Below are 22,192 nucleotides of genomic sequence, written 5' to 3'. Positions count from 1 at the left end.
CTCCCCCCCCAAGGCAACAACACGTTATTCCAAATTACAGTCACATATGAAGGTAGTTTTTAATTACAGATTTCATTATGGTCCACAGTATAAAGATATATTTACATGAGGGTCACATGATGAGTGGCCACCGAGGAACTATGCCGGCACACAGTAAATTGCCACCTAGGCACGCACTGAACCACTAGACCACCCAACATTACTTTTTAGAAGAAACCTGCAGCAGCATTTTTTTTTTAATGGAAAACTGAGCAGATAGTTGAATACCCACTGCTCCACCCTTACCTCCAGTTTCCCACAGTATTAACACCTTTTATTAGTACATTTATTCCAAATAATGAAGACTGTGGTACATTATTAACTGAGGTCGATATTCCATAGTTTATATTGTTTCATTGTTTTGTAAATTTCTTTGGGTTATGACAAATGCATGTCACACAGCCAGTATGGTTTTATGTCCCTAAAAGTTCCATCTTTACCAATTCATCCATCTCCCTTCTCCCAGGTAGTACTGGATATTTCCTGACTTGCAATTCCTGTTCATTAGCTCTGGCTCTCAACCAGCAGAAACATCTTCCCCAAGACAAGGGCTAGCCAGAGCAATGACTGAGGTCACTGGAGAAGTTCACCAATCCTCCCATCCTTCCACCTGTATTTTCCTTCCCTCTCCTCCTCTGCTCTGTCCCCCTACTTTCGGTCCCATGAGTTGGACCCTCATCCGCAGTTGCACGGCTCTACAGTCTTCAGACGCTGCTGTCTCCCAACAGACACCTGCAGCTCTGACTCTCCCTGAGCTCCTGCTGAGCCCTGGCGCTGACACTTACTAGCTATGTGAACATGAACAAACTACTTACCCTCTCTGTGCCCTATCTGTAGCAAGTTGCTTTGTCTGTAAAATGAGAACAGACTCAGCCTCACAGGGCTATGAGTACTGAATGAGTTAGGACACAAGACACTCTGAACACCGTGTGGCGCACAGTAACTCAATCAGTGTCAGCCACCTACCATTACCTCTGCCGCACCTTCACATCACTCACTACTTTCTTGATAGTGCTCCAGCCACACTGGGTTTCTTTGTTCTTTAACACGCCAGCCCTCATTTCTACCCAGAGGCCTTTGCAGTCATTGTTCCCTCTACCTCCAGCACCCATCTCCTGTTCTGTGCAAGGCTGGCCCATTAGCTCAACTTCAATTCCTCACACAGGCTTGTGCTGATCCCTCTTTCCAAAGCAGTGCCATCTTCCTTGTCAATCATTCCACCACACTCACTTCCTTCACAGAACCTGCCACCAACATAAATCTTGATGATTCATTTGTCTTCTGTATAATCTGTCTCTCCTATTAGACCACAGCCACTTGGAAGGCAAGGACTTACTTTATTCATCACTGTCTCCTGAGCCTAAAATAGTGACTGGTGTATTGTAGGACTCACACATTTGCTTAAAGAAAAATGAAATGGATCACTTCAGTCAAACCTTCACCTTTCAATCACTGCTGCTGTTCTTTTTATTGTGGTAAATATACACAACCCAAGATCCATCCCTTTCACCCTTTTTAAGTGCACAGTTCTGTGGCATTAAGCACTCTCACATAATCATCACCTTCATTCATCTCCAGAACTTCTTCATCTTCCCAAATGGAAACTCTGTACCCATTATACAGTAACTTCCCACCATCACCACCACCATCATCCACCAGGCCCTGGAAACCACCATCCTTCCTTCAGTCTCTAAGAATCTGACTAAAGGGATAGGCACTGTAGTACAACAGGTTAAGCTGCCACCTGCAGCACCAGCATCCTACATGGGCAATGGTTCAAGTCCCGGCTGCTCCATTTTGATCCAGCTAATGCATCTGGGAAAGCAGCAAAAGGTGGCTCAAATGATTGGGCCCCCGCATCCTTGTGGGAGACCCAAATGAAGCTCCTGGCTCCCAGCTTTGGCCTGGTCCAGCCCTGGCTATTGCAGCCATTTGGAGAATAAACCAGTGGGTGGAAGATCTCTGTTTCTCCCTCTCTCTCTGTAACTCTGACTTACAAATAAACAAATAAATATTTTGGAAAAAGGCAGAGTTGCAGAGAGAGAAGGAGAGACAAAAAGGAGAGATCTTGCACCCACTATTCACTCCCCAAATGGCCGTAACATCCAGGGCCTGGCCAAGCCGAAGCCATGAGCTTCTTCCTAGTCTCCTACTTGGGTGGCAGTGGCATAGGGTCTTGGGCCATCTTCAACTGCTTTCCCAGGTAAATCAGCATAGAGCTGGATGGGAAATTGAGCAGCAGGGACTCAAACTGATGCCCATATGCGATGCCAGCAATGCAGGTGGTACCTTAACCCATTATGCCACAATGCCAGCTCCATTAAATAAATCATTTTTTTCCTTTGAGGTGTGAGTTTTTATTAGGAGGGAGATTGTCGACTTAAACAGCAGCAAACAAAGGGTGACTAAGGAACTTCCCTGTTGTCACCTATTCGTGACCTCTGTGATGTATGATACAGGAGGTATTTTAATTTGTGACCTCCGCCCAGCCCAGAACTGTCAAGTGCTTTTCCATTCAATCTAATACTTCTGGATCCCTACTAAAAAGGAATACCTTAAGAGCACGGAAAAGTTGTTTGCTGAAAGGAAATCCCTGAAGAACAGTAATGGAAGGGATGCAGAAATTAAGAACTTATGTAGAACATCCTTTAAAGTATAGTTAACTATATTTTCATATCTTCAAGTAATACAAAACATAGTCACTTACAACTGGTTCAGATTACTTAAATATCAGATACATTTTTAGTCCTCTACATAAGTGTTTGGAAGTTATTTATGTTTACATGAAATGAAGCTATTAATACTTGTCTACAGCAGTAACTACACACCATGAAGGCCATGACAAACACAAATCAAAGAAAGGAGTTTTCCCAAAGCTAAAGTGTGAAAAGACTATAAACAGCTGATTACATACACATGAACAGCTTCTTCGCTAGAGGAAATCAAGTGGAGTAAGGAATGGAGATGTGTAAAAAGGTTTCTTGAAAGGAAAGAGGATGCAGGTGGCGGCTTAACCCACTATGCCACACTGCCAGCTCCATAAAGAAATCTTTAAAAATAAAATAAAATAAAGAATCTCTACACTGGGAACCTCAGATTTCATGCAGTATTTGTCCTTTTGTCTACCTTATATCACACCAGCATAATATCATCACTGTCCATTTGACAGCTTGTATCAGAATTTCTTCTTTTTTAAAACAAAAACTTATTTTTACTTATTTGAAGGAAGAATGATAGAGAGAGGGAGAAAGAAAGAAATCTTCCATCTATTGGTTCACTCCCCAAATGGCCACAGCCAGAGCATGGACAGGCTGAACCCAGGAACCAGGAACTCCATCTGGGTCTGCCACACAGGTGGCTGGGGCACAAGTTCTTGGGCCATCTTCTGCTGCTTTCCCAGACACATTAGCAAGAGCTGGATTGGAAGTAGAGCAGCCAGGACTTGAATCGCCACTTCAATACTGGATGTCAGCATTGTAGGCAGCAGCTTATCCCACAGCACCACAACCTAGGTCCCAGAATTTCCTTTTTTTTTTTTAAATGTAGAATAACACTGTGTTATATGCAGTTACTGCATTGTGTTTAATAAATTGACCACAAACACTGAGTTGCTCCCACCTTTTGGCAATTATGAATAATGCTGCTCCCTGTTTCTTCCTAGCAACTCTGATGAAGTTCTACTTCATCAACACTCACAATGTTTTGATGCAGATAACTTTCCATATCATCATGTGTTATAAAACCTTAAACCATTAAGCAAAACAATGAGACCATGGACAGCGATCTTTGTAGACATCCTGTTCACTTACCACGCCCTGGAGCATTCTGAGACAGGCTGTACCTTTCACACTGGAGTTATTACCTCACCAATCCAGAGAGAGAGCAATCAGCTATCATTTCCAAGAGCCAAAAGATACTACACTTGATCTTAGCCAAAAGGCCAAGAAGTGATCCAAGAGCCAAAAGAAGGGCAGAAGCACTACGTGTGCTTGGGTGCCTGTGCCCACACAGGTGCAGATTGGCCTCAGGAAATGCACTTCAAATTCTCTCCCTGTGCCATAGAAAAGAAATGGGATAAGGTGTGCTCTGAGAATTCCTGAACAGAGTGTGGACATGGAACTGCGGGCCCACTCCTCTGTAAACCCATATTTTTAAGTAGCACATCCCTTCTCCGGAAGGTAAAGCTGCCTTGTGGGGAAGTGCATCACCAGGCGGATGAGGCTCCACGGCTCTCCGCCTGCCTCCTGTTGCTTCTATGCCCTGTGAGAAACTCCAAGAGAAGCATCTGACAGACACCTACGACTCCTGCTCTTCTAGCCTTCTCTTGAGTTCTAGAGTGATTTTAGCTTAACTGGTCTAATGACATGAATGTGACATAGAAAATGCAACACTATACTCAGTAATTTTCCATTTTCTGCAAAAGTCAGTCCAGTTGCCAAGACGAAAGTAAAAAAAAAAAAAAAAAAGAAATGCAAACTTGCATAGAGCACTTCCTCATTATTCTACCTCATCCAAAATTTGCCATTTCTGTGGCATTCCAAGACTCCTCTTCCTAATAGCCCCATACCTACAGCTTCAGAAGGGCAATCTGATTGGCTCAATTTCCCCAGCACTCAGCACTTCTGTACCCTAAAGAAGGACCTGTGCTCATGCCTGGGAGAAGCATTTATCAACTGCAGTCTCAATCTCTCTGTCCCTCTCTCTCTACTGCCAAATATGAATAAGAAAGCACATAGCCCCGCTGCCTCTGAAAGCCATCACGTGACCATGATACCTTGGATGAAGCAGACCCTGAGGACAACAGACAAAACCTAAGTGCTTGACAACATCATCAACCCTCATGCTTGCATCACGTGACCTGTATAAGCCAGCGGAGTCTGCTACAGGCATCCTAACTGGCATACCCAATAGAAACAGCCCTCTGTAGCTATGGGCTACAGGTGTGTGGGTTCAACCCACCTCAGATCAACAATATTTGTAGGGAAAAAGTTGTATATCTTGCAAATGTACAGATTTTTTTCTTGTTCTGATTACTTAAACAATACAGGATAGGAACTATGAAAATAGCATTAACATTGTATCAGCTATTATAAGTAATACAGAGATGATTTAGTTTCCAGAAGATGTATATAGGTTTTATGTAAATAAAAGCCATTTTATTTATGTAAGGGACTTGAACATCCATACACACTGGAATCCTCAGTGTTTTCAGAACCAATCTCTCAAGGATGTCAGGGGATGACTGTAACTAAGAAACCCACCAGTACCACTTAGATTTTCTCTAGGGGCAGTACAATGAGATCACAGCAGTTTAGAAGGGAATTAAGCTAAAAAGAAAAGACTACAGATGCACTGCAGAAAATATGTAGATCAAGTACAAAGGTAAAGAAATGTAATTTTTTTCTTCTTATTGTTAACCCATTGCTAACAGCAAAGTCTTTATGGGTTGATCATTTGGCAAAGCAGGTAAGACTAAGTATCCCACAGGGCTGGCACTGTGGCATAGTGGGTAAAGCCACCACCTAGAATGCAGGCATCCCATATTGGCACTGGTTCGAATCCTGGCTGTTCCACTTCTGATCCAACTCTCTGCTGTGGCCTGGTAAAGCAGTGGAATATGACCACGTGATTGGGCCCCTGCACCCATGTGGGAGACCTGGAAGAAGCTCCTGGCTCCTGGCTTCAGATCAGCCCAGCTCCAGGCACTGTGGGTACTTGGGGAGTGAACCAGTGGATGGAAGACCTCTGTCTCTCTCTCTGCCTCTAACTCTGCTTTCAAATAAACAAATAAAGAAATCTTAAAAAAAAAAAAAAAAAGGACTGGGGCCAATTAGCAAGTGAACCAGCAGATGGAAGACCTCTCTCTCTGCCTCTCCTCTCTCTGTATAGCTCTGACTTTCAAATAAATAAATCTTTAAAAAAAAAAACTGCAGATGGAAGGAAAAGGATGGGTGGAGGTATGACTATAAAGGAATTGCATAAGGAGCCTTGTAATTCTCTTTTTTTTTTTAATACTTCTTTATTTATTTGAAAGTCAGAGTTATAGGGGGAGAGAGAGAGAGACAGAAAGATCCTCCATCCACTGGTTCACTCCCCAGATGACCCCAACAATCATGGCTGAGCCAGGCTGAAGCCAGGAGCCAGGACCTTCATTCGTGTCTCCCACTTGGATAGCAGGGGACCATGTACCTGGACCATCTTCTGCTTTTTTTCCAGGCACATTAGCAGGGAACTAGATCAGAACAGGTGCCCATAAGAGATGCCAGCACTTCAGGCAGTAGTTTAACTCACTACGCCACAATGCCATCCACTCCAGAACTTTTTAAAGTTACAAATCTATTAAATCTCCCGTTTTGCCCCATAAAGAAGACTCTGAAAAAACTACCATGAAGCCAGAGGAAAGACTGTGGATAAGCAATTACTCTTCCAATACATGAAAATCTGTCGTGCAGAAAATCCAATAAAGATCATGGAGATATTCTAGTTTAACAGAAGGATGAATTTTTCCAGAAAGAAATGCTCATGAATGAATAGGGATGTCCATCAAGGGAGTAATTCCTTGCTCAGTTCCCTGTTAAACATTATTTCTGTACCTAGGGTCCACAGGACAACGGAGTCTGTGAATGTGGAAGGGGACAGCAGTCTTTCTTCTTACAGTCTCTACTGCAATTTGGAATTTCCTTCTATTTAACAAGACTGGCAACAAACCACAGCAGTAACAGCAGTCCCTGAGACCTGACACCAACAGGTGGTGCAAAAATCTCAGTTTATCATTTGTATTCATCACTGTTTCAACTATCAGAATTCTCTGGCTCATTGCTACATTCTACCACTTAATTACAAAAAGGAAGCACAACTAGCACTGTATCAAAGTTGTTTTAATTGCTTTTATTTACTGAATTTCAATACAATTGGCTAATTCTGAGTATCCATACCACCTGTCGAGTTGAAGGCTTATCAAGTCAGTTGTCTCAGCTGTGCTAAAACTGTTTTATTTAAACTCTTAATAAAACTATACAATTTGATTAAAAATGAACCATTAACATGAAAAACAAAATTATTGTTCCTATGAAAATTGACTGCTTTCGAAAGACTCAAAATTAAGTCAATGGAAAAAAACTTGTAAAAGTTAACTGTGGCAGGGCTGGCGCTGTAGCTTAGTGGGTAAAGCCACTGCCTGCAATACCAGTATCCCATATGGACGCTATTCGAGACCTGGCTGTTCCACTTCTGATCCAGCACTCTGGTATGGCCTGGGAAAGCAGTAGAAGATGGCCCAAGTCCTTGGGCGCCTGCACCCACGTGGGAGACCTGGAAGCAGCTCCTGGCTCCTGACTTGATTTTGGCGCAGCTCCAACCATTTTGGTCATTTGGGGAGTAAACCAACAGATGGAAGACCTCTCTCTCTGCCTCTCCTCTCTCTGTGTAACTCTGACTTTCAAATAAATCTTTTAAAGCATCCCATATAGGTGCCAGTCAAGTTCTGGCTGCTCCAGTTCTGACTTAGCTCCCTGCTAATGCACCTGGGAAAGCAGAAGATGGTCCCAGTGCTTGGGCCCTTACTTTCACCTGGGAGATCCGGAAGAAGCTCCTGGCTTCAGCCTGGCCTAGCCCTGGCTACCAGGAGAGTGAACCAGTGAATGGAAAAATCAATCTATCTCTTCCTCTCTCTGTGTAACTTAGACTTTCAAATAAATAAATAAAAAGATTATAATAGGGGGAAAAAACGTAAACCCTTAGAAGGATTCAATTCTCAAAATGCTTTGAGTATATACATATATATTTTTTAAAGATTTATTTATTTGAAAGTCAAAGTAACTGGCCGGGCCAGGCTGAAGTCAGGAGCCTGGAGCTTCATCTGGGTCTCACACATAGAGGTGGGGAACCAAGTATTTGGGCCACCTTCTGCTGATTTCACAAGTGCTGATTTCACAAGTACATTAGCAAGGAGATGGATTGGAAGTGGGGCATCCAGAGATTGAAAACGTGCCCACATAGGATGCTGCAATCACAGGTGGTGGCTTAACCTACACCACAGCGCCAGCTCCTCAGAATGCTCTGAGTATCTAAGTTCTCTTCACAATTACAAACAAAATGTAACTAGAAACCTTAAACCATACATTATAGATGTGCTCTATACAAAAGTGGTCATACAACTCCCATCAGCACACCTATACACTACAGCATTACCAAACAAGAGGCCAGCGTTGTGGCAAAGCAACTTAAGTCACGACTGGTGACACCAGCAACCCATGTCACTGCTGGTTCCAGTCCTGGTGGCTACAATTCTCATCCAACTCCCTAGTAATGAACCTGGGAAAGCAGTGGATGATAACCCAAGTGCCTGAGCCCCGACCACCCATGTGGACTCTGGGCTCCTGGCTTTTATCTGATCCAGCACTGGTCATTCTCTCTGTAAAATTGCTTTTCAAATAAATAAATATGTAAAAACAAAACAACCATTGCCTCTACATCAAGAGATTGGCAAATAATAGGCTTTAAAATATTTTAAGGTAAAATGTTAGACCAACTATCCTTTTCTATACTTCTACACTATAGTTGACTTTTTTCTTCTTAAGATTTTAGTTATTACTTGAGAGAGAGTTACAGAGAGAGAGAGATGGAAAAAAACGTCTTCCATCCACTGGTTCACTCCCTAAAGGGCCATAATGGCCAATGGCCCAAGTTCTTAGGCCCTTGATTCCACATGGGAAACTCAGAAGAAGCTTGTGGCTCCTGGCTTCAGATCAGCCCAGATCTGGCTATTGCAGCCATTTGAGGAGAGAACCAGAGGATGGAAGACCTCTCTCTCTCTCTCTCTGCCTTTGCCTTTCAAATAAATAAATAAACCTTAATTTAAAAATTAAGGAAAAAAAAAAAAAAAACTGCTGAAGCCTGGGAGTCCAAGGGAGATAGCCAAAGACCACAATAACATCTCAAATATATGTAAATTTGGCATTATAGTCTATAATTCATGTCAGTTATAATATTAAGAGCCTTTTCTTTTTCCTTAAGTCATCAAGTAAAATGTGATAGGTCCCACTTATTCTGTCCTCAGAAACCTCTCTCTATACCACTGTGCACCCTAGTAAGAGAAGCTTGGGTTCATTCAGTTTAATAATTTCAACTTCAAGTTGTGCTGAATGAGACAGAAATTCAATTTCAATTTCCTAGAAAAGTGTTGTATAAGATTGGATAATATGAAGAAAAAAAAACATAAAATTTAGGCCCAGAGTTACAGTTATATAGTCTGAGTAAGTTTAGAGGGCTAATGGGCAGCGTACATACAAGAGTTACTGACTTTGTACTGCACGCTGTGAGTTTGCTAAGAGTAGACTGAGGTTTTATTTATTTATTTATTTTTAACACAATAAAAGGTAACCATGGGAGAGCATGGGTATGCTGACCTGCTTGGCTGCAGTAAATACTGCACCATGTATGTGAATATCAGCACAGCATGTTGCTCACTTTAAATCACACAATTAAAGATAAAATCACCAAACAATCAAAAAAAAAAAAAAAAGAAAAGAAAAGATTGGATAATATCACAATGAAGCAAAACAGGCAGCAGGAAATCCATCAGGTATACAAGGACAGGAGGCAAGAGGCAAGGGAAACAAAGTCACGTGCAGCACTAACTAATCCAGCCACCTGTTCCTATTTACATTTTATCTGGTATCTATCAAATCCTAAGATGGGTTGAGAATCACCATTATCCCCTGGAGTAGGGCCCAGGTCTCATTCACTATTGTCAATCTAGCACTTACCACACGGTTGGTGTTCAATGGATTACAATCATAATAATAGCAGGTACTAATTACTAAATACCTAGTATGTGCCAGGCACTGTTTGAAGAACTTTGCACATATTAAACTTAATCCACACCTGATATGAAACCCCTCAACTTTACAGAAGAGGAAACTGAACCCCAGAGATCCTAAGAAATTTATTCAAAGTCACATGGCTGGAGCAGGTGTTTGGGGTAGTGGTTAAGACACCACTTGGTAAGCCCACATTGCTTATCAGCATGCCCCATTCCAGCTCCCTACAAATGTACACACTGGTAAGCAGCAGATGACAGTTCAAGTACTTGGGTCCCTGTTACCCATACTGGAGACCCTATTTGAGTTTCCCAGCTCCTGGCTTCAGTTTGGCCCAGAATTGTGGGCAATTAGGGAATGAACCACCATGTAGAAGATCTTTCTCCATCTCTCTTTCTCTCTGCCTTTCAAATAAAAAAAAATACATATACATATATATATATGTATAAGTACACTTATATGTGTATGTGTATGTGTGTGTGTGTGTGTGTGTGTGTGTGTGTGTTTTAAAGAAAGAAAAGAATATCAAAAAGCCAAAAGGTGGTAGAGCTGGGATTCAAATTCAGCTGATCAGGGGCCAGCATTGTGGCACAGTGGGGTAAGCCACTGCCTGAAACAAGGGCATCCCACATGGGCAAGTTCAAGTTCTAGCTGCTCAACTTCCAATTCAGCTCCCTGCTAATGGTCTGGGAAAAGCAGCCAAAGATGCCCAAGTGTTTGAACCCCTGCTACCCATGTGGGAGACCTGGATGAAGTTATTGGCTTCAGCCTGGCCCAGCCCTGGCTGTTACAGACATTTGGGAAGAGAGCCAGTACAGAGAAGACCTCTCTCTGTCTGTCTCTCCCTCCCTCTCTGCCTTTCAAATAAATAAACAAATCTTAAAAACAAAAATTCAGCTAGTTCAGCTTTAGGGTCTGAGCTCTTAATCATTATGATCAACTTATGAATGCTCATTTAATGAATAAGTAAGTAAATAAATGGCTTGTAAGAAGTAATAGAGCCGGCGCCGCGGCTCACTAGGCTAATCCTCCGCCTAGCGGAGCTGGCACACCAGGTTCTAGTCCCGGTCGGGGCGCCGGATTCTGTCCCGGTTGCCCCTCTTCCAGGCCAGCCCTCTGCTGTGGCCAGGGAGTGCAGTGGAGGATGGCCCAGGTGCTTGGGCCCTGCACCCCATGGGAGACCAGGAAAAGCACCTGGCTCCTGGCTCCTGCCATTGGATCAGCGCGGTGCGCCGGCCGCAGCACGCCGGCCGCGGCGGCCATTGGAGAGTGAACCAACGGCAAAGGAAGACCTTTCTCTCTGTCTCTCTCTCTCACTGTCCACTCTGCCTGTCAAAAAAAAAAAAAAAAAAAAAAAGTAATAGAGGCCAGCACCGCGGCTCAATAGACTAATCCTCCGCCTTGCGGCGCCGGCACACCGGGTTCTAGTCCAGGTCAGGGCACCGGATTCTGTCCCGGTTGCCCCTCTTCCAGTCCAGCTCTCTGCTGTGGCCTGGGAGTGCGGTGGAGGATGGCCCAAGTACTTGGGCCCTGCATCCCATGGGAGACCAGGAGAAGCACCTGGCTCCTGGCTTTGGATCAGCACGGTGCGCCAGCCGCAGCGTGCCGGCTATGGCGGCCATTGGAGGGTGAACCAACGGTAAAGGAAGATCTTTCTCTCTCTCTCTCTCACTGTCCACTCTGCCTGTCAACAAAAAAAAAAAAAAAAAAAAAAAAAAAAAAGAAGAAGAAGTAATAGATATTTTAAGCCAGAAGACTTCAACTCCTTACAGTGCAGTTTGTTGCTCCGGCTGTTGAGTGGCTCTGGTCCATTCACGTCTTTGCTCTTTTCATTGTCCTCAATGGGTCGGAAATGCGCCAATGTTCTCATGAATCCACGGAAGTTTACCTGGTCCTCTCTGGAGAATGTAACAAGTAGAACACCATGTTAATCAGGATGGTTATTTCTTATGAATTCTGTATAATGGCAACGTCTTCAGGTACATTACACTGAAAGTTCATTTAATAAGATCTCTTTCCATATGCATGGTACTACAGTTCATAAAGTATCTTCACTCAAGCCTCACTCAAACCCTGTGAGGAGCTATTATTATTTCCATTTTATAAATGGTTAAACAGACTTAGAGGTAACATGACTTACAAAGGTCAGAATTGCCTACTGAATTTACTCTTCTCTCTCGTCTCAAAAGTGGATTTATTTATTATTATTATTATTTTTTTGATTTATTTGAGAGGCAGAGTTACATACAGACAGAGGGAGAGATAGAGAGAAAGGTCTTCCATCCACTGATTTGCCCCCTAGATGGCCACAGAGCTGCGCCGATCCAAAGCCAGGATCCAGGAGCTTCTTCAGGGTCTCCCACATGGGTGCAGGGGACCAAGCACTTAGGCCATCTTTTACTGCTTTCCCTGGCCATAGCAGAGAGCTGGATTGGAAGAGGAGCAGCCAAAACTCGAACCGGCACCCATATGGGTTGCCAGCATCGCAGACAGAGCCTTAGCCCACTACGCCACGGCACCAGCCCCTCAAAAGAGGATTTAGAGTGGTGTCCAGGGCCATGCAGTGAGGAGAGTTAGGACTTGAATTCACTTCTCTAACACTTCCATGGATCCTTGCAATAATGTATAACTAGGTATATTGTATTTTTTTTTCCTAAAGATTTATTTATTTATTTTGCAAGTCAGAGTAATAGAGAGAGGGTGAGACAAAGAGATTTTCCATCTGCTGGTTCACTCCCCAGATGGCTACAAGCCAGGAGTCAGGAGTTTCACCCAGGTCTTGCACATGGGTGGCAGGAGCCCAAGCACTTGGGTCATCTTCACCTTTTTCCCAGGCAGGCCATTAGCAGGGAGCTGAATTGGAAGTAGAGTGGCCAGGACATAAACTAAAACCTGTATGGAATGCTGGCGTCATAGGCATCAGCTATACCCACTATGCCATAATGCTGACCCTACTTGTATATACACACACACACATACACACATGTATATATACACATACATATGTATGTGTACATATACATATACATGTATATACACACTATATGTATATATACACATACATATTTATATACATATATATTTTTTAATATTTACTTATTTGAAAGGTGGAGTTACATAGGCAGAGGCAGAGAAAGAGAGGTCTTCCAACAGCTGGTTCACTCCACAAGTGGCCGAAACAGCCAAAGCTGGACCAATCTAAAGCCAGGAGTCTAGAGCTTCTTCCAGGTCTCCCACATGGGTGCAGGGGCCCAAGGGTTTCGGCCATCCTCCAATGCTTTCCCAGGTGCATTAGCAGGGTGCAGGAGTGGAAGTGGAACAGCCTGCCCTTGAACCAGTGCCTATATCAGATGCTGGCACTACAGGCGGCAGCTTTAACTGTTATGCCACAGTGCTGGCCCCTACCTAGGTATATTTTAAAGTTAGGAGTATTATGGAAAAGCTCATTTAAAATTAAGTTATTTAGTTACCAAAGCAACTGAACATATTTTCGAAATTTTGGGGGTAAAGAGTAGACAGAAAAAAAACAATCCTACTTCACCAAATTAATATGAATATATGACTTTCAGTAATTTTTCTATGCTTTTTGGATAACTGAGAGATCTTTCATCCACTAGTTTAGTCCCCAAATACCTCTAAATGTAATTTTGTATGCTGCTTTTTAAGCATTTTTCCAATCAGCATAAATACTTCAATATACATTAAATGTCTACAAAATAATCAAGGGGATATATCATGATATAACATATCTTAAGTCATCATTTTTTCCTCATTGTTCTCTTTGTATATAAAGCTTTTTTAGTATTAAAGATTAAATATTTGTACATCATGAACAGGTAATCATAAGAAATACTTTGTAGGCCAGCACCATGGCTCACTAGGCTAATCCTTCGCCTGCGGCGCCAGCACCCCAGGTTCTAGTCCTGGTTGGGGCGCTGGTTTTGTCCCAGTTGCTCCTCTTCCTGTCCAGCTCTCTGCTGTGGCCTGGGAAGGCAGTGGAAGATGGCCCAAGTGATTGGGCCTTGCACCCGCATGGGAGATCAGGAGGAAGCATCTGGCTCCTGGCTTTGGATTGGTGCAGTGCACTGGCCTTAGCAGCCACTTCGGGGGTAAACCAACGGAAAAAGGAAGACCTTTCTCTCTGTCTCTCTATCTAACTCTGCCTGTCAAAAAAAAAAAAAAAAAAAAAAAAAACTTTGTAAAACTTTTAAGAATAATTTTTTTGTTTGTTTTGGAAGATTTATTTTATTTACTTGAAGGACAGAGTTACAAAGAGAGGTAGAGACAGAGAGAGAGGTCTTCCATCTGCTGGTTAATTCCCCAGATGGCTGCAACGGCCGGAGCTGTACCGATTCAAAGCTAGGAGCCAGGAGCTTCTGCCAGGTCTCCCACATGGGAGCAGGGGTCCAAGGAATTGGACCATCTTCCACTGCTTTGCCAGGCCATAGCAGAGAGCTGCATCAGAAGAGGAGCAGCCAGGACTAGAACCGGCGCCCATATGGGATGCCAGCACTTCAGGCCAGGGGTTTAACCCACTGGGCTACAGCGCCGACCCCCAAGAATAATCTTTTAATGTTAAAAAAGAATGTGCCATGTGACATAATTATTTGTCTCTCTAAGGTAGTCATGGAAACAGCAGGTGATCTTGTTCTTGTGGGTATATATAAAGAATCCCATTCATTGTGTGCCCCAGTGAGTAGATGAAGTATGTAGGTTCTCTTTTAAGTGCCCGATAGACACACAGTTCAGAGACCTTCTAAAGGTAGAGTTCAAAGGCTCTGTTGTTTGGATTTCAAAGCATGGCTATGAAAGATATGTCTGGATATGGTTCAATGCTTTGGTAGGGGCTAGAACAGAGGAAAAACATGGAAGAATTCACCATAAAACCGCACCTGAAACAAAAGGACAGTTCAAAGACACAGAAAAATGGAGGGCATGAGATTACTCATGGTCAACTCAAACATTTAAAGTCTTGGGGTTGGTACTGTGGCATAGTAGATTTAGCCTCTGCCTGTGGTGTCCATATCCCATACGAGCACTGGTTCAAGTCCTGGCTGCTCCACCTCTAATCCAGCTCCCTGATAGTGGCCTGGGAAAGCAGCGGAAAATGGCCCAAGTTCTTGGGCCCCTGCACCCATGTGGGAGACCTGGTAGAAGCTCCTGGCTTCAGATTGGCTTGACTACTGCCATTGCGGCCATTAGGGAAGTGAACTAGCTTATGAAAGATCTCACTTTCTATCTCTGTAACTCTGCCTCAAATAAATTAAAAAAAAAAAAAAAAGTAAGTCTCAGCTGGCATTGTGGCATAGCAAGTAAAGCCACTGCCTGTGAAGCTGGCATCCCATATTGGTGCCAGTTCATATCCTGGTGGCTCGACTTCTGATCCAGCTGCCTGTTAATGGCCTGGGAAAAGCAGTCGAAGATAGACCAAGTGTTTGGGCCCCTGCCACCCATGTGGAAGACCAAGATGAAGCTCCTGGCTCCTGGCTTCAGAATGACCCAACTCCAGCCATCATGGCCATCTTCTCTTTGTATCTCTACCTTTCAAATAAATAAATCTTCAAAAAGGCAAAAAAAAAATTAAGAAGAGATAGAAAAAAATAAGGCTGATTTGATTACTCTTTCTTTCTTTCTTTCTTTCTTTCTTTCTTTCTTTCTTTCTTTCTTTCTTTCTTTCAGATTTATATGTTTGAGGGAGCTGGCACTGTGGTGTAGTAGATTAAGCCTCCGCCTGCGGCCTGTGCAACTCATATGAGCCCCAGTTCAAGTCCTGTATGCTCTACTTCTAATTCAGCTCCCTGCTAGTGTACCTGGGAAAGTGGAAGATGGCCCAAGTCCTTGAGCTCCTGCACCTACATGGGAGATCCAAAAGAAGCTGCTGGTTTCGGGTTGGCTCAGCTCCAGCCATTGCAGCCATCTGGGGAGTAAACTAGCAGATGGAAGACCTCTATCTCTCTCTCTGATACTATGCCTTTCAAATAAATAAATAAATAAATCTTTTTTTTTTTTTTAAATAAAGATTTAGGCCAGTGCCATGGCTCACTTGGCTAATCCTCCACCTATGGTGCCAGCACCCTGGGTTCTAGACCCAGTTGGGGCGCCGCAATCTGTCCCGGTTGCTCCTCTTCCAGTCCAGCTCTCTGCTGTGGCCTGGGAAGGCAGTGGAGGATGGCCCAAGTGCTTGGGCCCTGCACCCACATGGGAGATCAGGAGGAAGCACCTGGCTCCTGGCTTTGGATCGATGCAGCACACCAGCCGTAGCAGCCACTTGGGGAGTGAACCAATGGAAGGAAGACCTTTCTCTCTGTCTCTCTCTCTCACTCACTGTCTAACTCTGCCTGTCCAAAAAAAAAAAAAAATAATAATAATAATAATAATGAAGATTTATGTATTTGAAAGAGAGAGATCTTCCATTCACTGGTTCACTACCCAAATACCTGCAACAGCCAGGACTCAGGGCAAAGCCAGGAGCCAGCAATTCTATGCAGGTCTCCTACATAAGTAACAGAAACCCAAGTACTCAGGCCATCATTTATTGCCTTCCAGGCATATTAGCAGGAAGCTGGAGTTGAAGTGCAGAGTAACTAGTACTTGAATCAAGGAATCCCATAAGGAATACAGGTGTTCCTAAGCAGTGGCTTAACCTGCTACCCTACAACCATCATCCCTTGTTTATTGTCTTTAAATAAACTGTCAGCTGGCGCCGCGGCTCATTAGGCTAATCCTCCGCCTTGCGGCGCCGGCACACCGGGTTCTAGTCCCGGTCGGGGCGCCGGATTCTGTCCCGGTTGCCCCTGTTGCAGGCCAGCTCTCTGCTGTGGCCAGGGAGTGCAGTGGAGGATGGCCCAGGTGCTTGGGCCCTGCACCCCATGGGAGACCAGGAGAAGTACCTGGCTCCTGCCATTGGATCAGCGCGGTGCGCCGGCTGCAGCGCGCCAGCCAGGGCGGCCATTGGAGGGTGAACCAACGGAAAAGGAAGACCTTTCTCTCTGTCTCTCTCTCACTGTCCACTCTGCCTGTCAAAAAATATAAATAAATAAATAGTCAGGACTGGCTCTGAGGTATACCAGGATAAGCCACTGCCTGTAATGCTGACATCCTTTATAGGCACAAGTTTGAGTCCAGGCTGCTTCACTTCCAATCAAGCTCCCTGCTAATGCACCTGGGAAAGCAGCAAAAAGATGGCCCAAGTCCTTGGGACCCTGCACTCACATGAGAGACCTGGAAGAAGCTCCTGGTTCCTGGCTTGGGCCTGGCCCTGCTCTGTCCATTGGGGCCATTTGGGAAGTGAACCAGTAGATGGAAGATCTCTTTCTCCCTCTCTAACTCTGCCTTTTAAGTGAATAGAATAAATCTTAAAAAAACAAAACTGGCACATACACCCTCTGTATCCTTTGGGTCATACAGAAAATCGACACAGAACCAGGAAGAGATGCTCGGGTGATTACTCACAAGACTATTTGATAACCTTTATTCACAGAAAGGTACCTGATCAAATCATTAAATATTTACTCAGTACAATGAAGGCAGTACATTACATAATAAACCATATAAAAAGTCTAGTTTTACATTAGACAAACCTAAAGTAAGAAATAATCTACTTAAAGGGCCAGCATTGTGGCATAGCAGGTTAAGCCACTGCCTACCACTCCAGCATCCCATTTCAGAGGATCAGTTTGAGTCCTAGATGCTCTATTTCTGATCCAGCTCCCTGCTAACTCGCCTGGGAAAGCAGTGGAAAAATGGCTCAAGTGCTTGGGCCCCTGACATTCATGTGGAAGACCAGGATGGAGTTCTGGGTTCTTGGCTTTGGCCTGGCCCAGCCCTAGTTGTTGTAGTCATTTGGGTAGTGAACCAGTGGATGGAAGGTCTCTTGTCTTCCTTTTTCTATCACCATACATTTCAGATAAATAAAATAAGTCTTTAAAATAAAAATTAAATAATTTACTTGACAAAATGTGAGAGGTTATGTGTGTTATATGAATACAGAGAGCAAGAAGGAAAGGGAGAAACAGAGTGCACAGACAGGGGGAGAGAAAGAAGGTGGAGGACAGAGACCAAGTGTGAGCCAGAGAGAAGAGTCAGATTGTAAGAAGTAGAAGGAGGGGGCTGGTACTGTGGCGTAATGGGTAGTGCCACTTGCAGTGCCAGCATCCCATATGGGCATTGGTTCAGGTCCTGGCTGCTCCATTTCTGATCTAGCTCTCTGCAATGGCCTGGGAAAGCAGTAGAAAACGGCCTCAGTCCTTGGGTCTCTGCACCTGCGTGGGAGACCTAGAAGAAGCTCCTGGCTCCTGGCCGTTGCAGCCATTTGATGAGTGAACCAGTGGATGGAAGACCTCTCTTTCTCTCTCTGTCTAACTCTTTCAAAAAAAAAAAAAAAAACAGAAACAGAAGAAGGTTGAGTTTGGAGAAAGAGTGAGCTTAAGTCACTAGCTGTGCTGTCCCAGTGCACAGCCATTAAACACACATGAAACATGGTTAGTGTGTCTGATACATGCTCTAAGTGTAAATTACACACTAGATTGCAAAGACTTAATACAAAAAAAGAACACAGGGGCTGGCGTTGTAGTGTAGCAGTTTAAGCCATCACCTGTGATGCTGACATCCTACTATATGGGTTCAAGTCCAGGTTGCTCCACTTCTGATCCAGCTTCCTGCTAGTGTGCCTGGGAAAGCAGCAGAAGATGGCCCAAGTCCTTGGGCTCACCCTGTACCTACCAGGGAGACCCAGAATAGAAGAAGCTCCTGGTGCCTGGCTTTGGTCTGGCCCAGCCCTGGTTGTTACAGCCATCTGGAGAGTGAACCAGTGGATGGAAGCACGTGCGTTCTCTCTCTCTCTCTCTCTAACTCTGCCTTTCAAATAAAATAAATCTTAAAAAAAAAAAAAACAACCCTGCAAGGACTATTAAAAAATAATATAAATTATCTCAGTAGTTTTTAATATTAAGTATTAAAATGATAATATTTTAGATTAAATAAAAGAAATATTGCCAAAGTTAATTTAACTTCTTTATCTAGGTTTTTCATGTGGCCATTCTACATGTATAATTACATACATGACATGCATTACATTTTTATTGGTTACTACTGCAAGAGACAGTGCACACAAATGAGACAAAATGTCAAGAATATAAAAATAGAGGGCAGTGTTGTGGTGTAGTGGGTTAAGGTGCACCTGTGACAGAAGACTCCCATGTGTGCACCAGTTCAAGATGTGACTGTTCCACTTCCGATTCAGCTCCCCGCTAATGACCTAGGCAAAGCAGTGGATGATGGCCCAAGCAGTTGGGCCCTGCCACTCATGTGGGAGTGTTTCCTGTAACAGCAGGATGGAGTTCCAGGCTCCTGGCTTCAGCCTGGCCCAGCCCTGGCAGTTGTGGTCATTTGGGGTGAACCAGTAATTTGAAGCTCACTCTCTCCCCTTTGCCCCTTTAAACTCTGTCTTTCAAATAAATAAATCTAAAAAAAAAATCAAAAACAGAATTTAAGATATGGTCTCCTTATCTACTTCAAGTTTAAGACAGGGAGGACAGGATAGAAGAGACATTTTATATTTGACAAAATCAGGACTGCTCAATATAACTGGGGAGACCCCGGTCTGAGATGAACCAATCTACATCATTTTTTTAAAAGATTTATTTATTTGAAAGGCAGAGTTACACAGAGAGAAGGAGAGAGAAAGAAAGAGAGAGGTCTTTCATCCTCTGGTTCACTCCCCAATTGGCCACAAAAGTAGGAGCTATGCCGCTCTGAAGGCAAGAGCCAGGAGCTTTCCAGGTCTCTCAAGCAGGTGCAGGGGCCCAAGGACTTGGGGCATCTTCTGCTGTTTTCCCAGGCCGTAGCAGAGAGCTGGATCAGAAGTGGAGCAGCCTGGACCTGAACGGGCGCCCATATGGGATGCCGGCACTACAGGCAGCGGCTTTACCCGCTACGCCACAGCGCCAGCCCCCAATCCACATCATTATTCCAGATTAGGAATTAACATATGCTGAGATAGCCACTACAAGGAAGTCCAACCACTGCACTGACTCACCCCTCTGGAAAGAAGGCATTGATGATCCGATCCCCCAGTGGGTTGATGGCAAGTTCTGGAATCCTCTGGAAATCTTCCCGGCTGCCAAGACAATCACCTTGGGTTAGAGAGCACAGGTCCTCAGCACGAACTCCTTCAGCCAGAAACATGCACACCTTAGCAAGAATATTACCTCCAGGGATTCACTTCTATGGTAAATTATACCAAGTAACTGCAACGAATAGCACTTTAAAGCTGCCAAGTGTTTCCTGTACCAGCAGGGGTGGCAGCAGCCACGTTCCAGTGAATTCAGCACATAGGTTGTCAATAAATCAACTAACAGACAAGTTCTAAGCCGTTTCTTAGTAAATGATTCCTTGAACATTACCATTTTGTACTTATTAAGTTTCGAGAAGGAACAGCCGATTAAAGTATCTACCACCACAGAATTTGAATGTGGGGGGTGAAATCTGGTTAAGATATAAAGCACCTATGAAATGCAAGGAACTCTTAGGCAATATTTACATCAAAGAAAAGAATATGACAACCATTGATTTCCATACTTCTAGCTATTTCTCCCTTCTCTTCTAGAAGCAGCAGCTAGAGAATCACTAAGCCTTAGGGCACGGCAAGAGCAGCCACATTCATACAGCTTGGAAATTCTGCTACAGTGAATTCTGCTAATTACCATTCTTTGTGTACCCACTGTGTGCTACTGTTTACACACATTATCTCATTTCTTCAGGTCAGTATTTGAGAGCTGAGGAAACTGACAGTCAGTGAGATAAAGTAATTTGCCCAGTGCCACAAAACTACTAAGTGGCAGAACTGTGATTTAAACCTATCTATAAGTCAAAAATACGTGCTCTTTTTCTAACAAACACATTTTTTCCCATGTTAAACTTTTGAAAAGACTGCTCTTCCAAAAACTGTTCCTAAGTATTCTTTTTAAAAGTTCTCTGGTTGTTGGCCGGCGTCGCAGCTCACTAGGCTAATCCTCCACCTGCGGCGCCAGCACACCGGGTTCTAGTCCCCGTCGGGCGCCGGATTCTGTCCCGGTTGCCCCTTTTGCAGGCCAGCTCTCTGCTGTGGCCCGGGAAGGCAGTAGAGGATGGCCCAAGTGCTTAGCCCTGCACCCCATGGGAGACCAGGAGAAGCACCTGGCTCCTGGCTTCGGATCAGCACGGTGCGCCAGCCGTGGCGGCCTTTGGAGGGTGAACCAACGGCAAAAGGAACACCTTTCTCTCTCTGTCTCTCTCTCACTGTCCACTCTGCCTGTCAAAAAAAAAAAAAAAAAAGTTCTGTGCCAAGAATATACAGCTGTCTATACCAAATCTGCATCACACTCTACAGAACTATTGTTATATATTAATGTTAGCCATCGCAAAACACACCGAACACCGGAGTAAGGGGAAGGGTTTATTGGGGAACACCCTAGAGACTGGAGTGAAGGGGTGGCAAAGGGAAAAGAGAGAGAATATAAGAAAGAAACAGAGAGGAGAGGAACTAAGAGAGGAGAGAGCAGAGAGGAGAGAGACGAGAGGGGCCAAGAGAGGCCAAGAGAGTGCAGGAGAGAAGGGCCAAGAGAGCACGTGTGCAGGAACAGGCCCTTTTAAAACTTTGCCTGAGGGCGGGCAGGGAAGCAGGAGCAGTGAATCCCATTAAGATGGGGGTGGAGCCTGGCTCAGGTAGCTGGGCCATGCAGCCACCTGGCTAGAACTGTGCCAGTTTCCTAACAACTACCAGTATTATGAAGACAGGGGACTGACTGTTCCAGAGCAAAGGAGACTAAAGAAACAGGAGACTACACACATGATCCTTGATTAGGAAAAGGTTGTTATAAACGACATTATTGGGTAAAAGGTGAAAATGGAATATGGACCATATAGAATATGGAGTATTACATAATAGTACTGTATCAAAATGCCAAATAACCAAAACCATGAACTTGAGTAAATCAGATTCCTGCCTTGAAGATGTTTGCTATCAGAAGATGTTAAACACATTCCTCTATGTCTTTGTACTGAATGCTAATGAAGACAGAAGATCACCAAGTGCTCCTGTTTTACCCAGGAGCCTTCACACTTTGTTCCTCTTGTGGTTTAACATTTACCTGGTGCTTCATTAATTCCATGAGATCATCTCCACCACATCTGGGAACAGGGAGAAACTGACCTCGTGGACTAAGCACAAAGCTCTGGAACAGTCACTCCAGATTCCAATCTTCCTTGATCATTTAGGGAAATAATCTGTGTATCAGTGAATGAACCAGAAGAAGATATTCACAGGAAAACTGATTGCTTAAGATGATAAAGAG

The 22,192-nt window shown here is 44.0% G+C and overlaps 1 protein-coding gene and 1 pseudogene across 1 annotated transcript in view; both read right to left on the bottom strand.

The window, feature by feature from the left end:
• Positions 1-22,192, bottom strand: part of CHP1 (calcineurin like EF-hand protein 1) — a 58,027-nt gene that overhangs the window by 11,525 nt on the left and 24,310 nt on the right. Inside the window, exons 3-4 of the mRNA XM_051822078.2 lie at positions 19,897-19,977; positions 11,631-11,758 (exon numbers count right to left, since the gene is read on the bottom strand). Coding sequence (XP_051678038.1) covers positions 11,631-11,758; positions 19,897-19,977 — 209 coding nt within the window. The remainder of the gene's footprint in view (positions 1-11,630; positions 11,759-19,896; positions 19,978-22,192) is intronic.
• Positions 3,915-3,991, bottom strand: LOC127484088 (U2 spliceosomal RNA; annotated as a pseudogene).

Source organism: Oryctolagus cuniculus, chromosome 12 (assembly GCF_964237555.1).
Source record: "Oryctolagus cuniculus chromosome 12, mOryCun1.1, whole genome shotgun sequence".
NCBI lineage: Eukaryota > Metazoa > Chordata > Mammalia > Lagomorpha > Leporidae > Oryctolagus > Oryctolagus cuniculus.
This window is presented reverse-complemented; position numbering and strand designations above follow the sequence as displayed.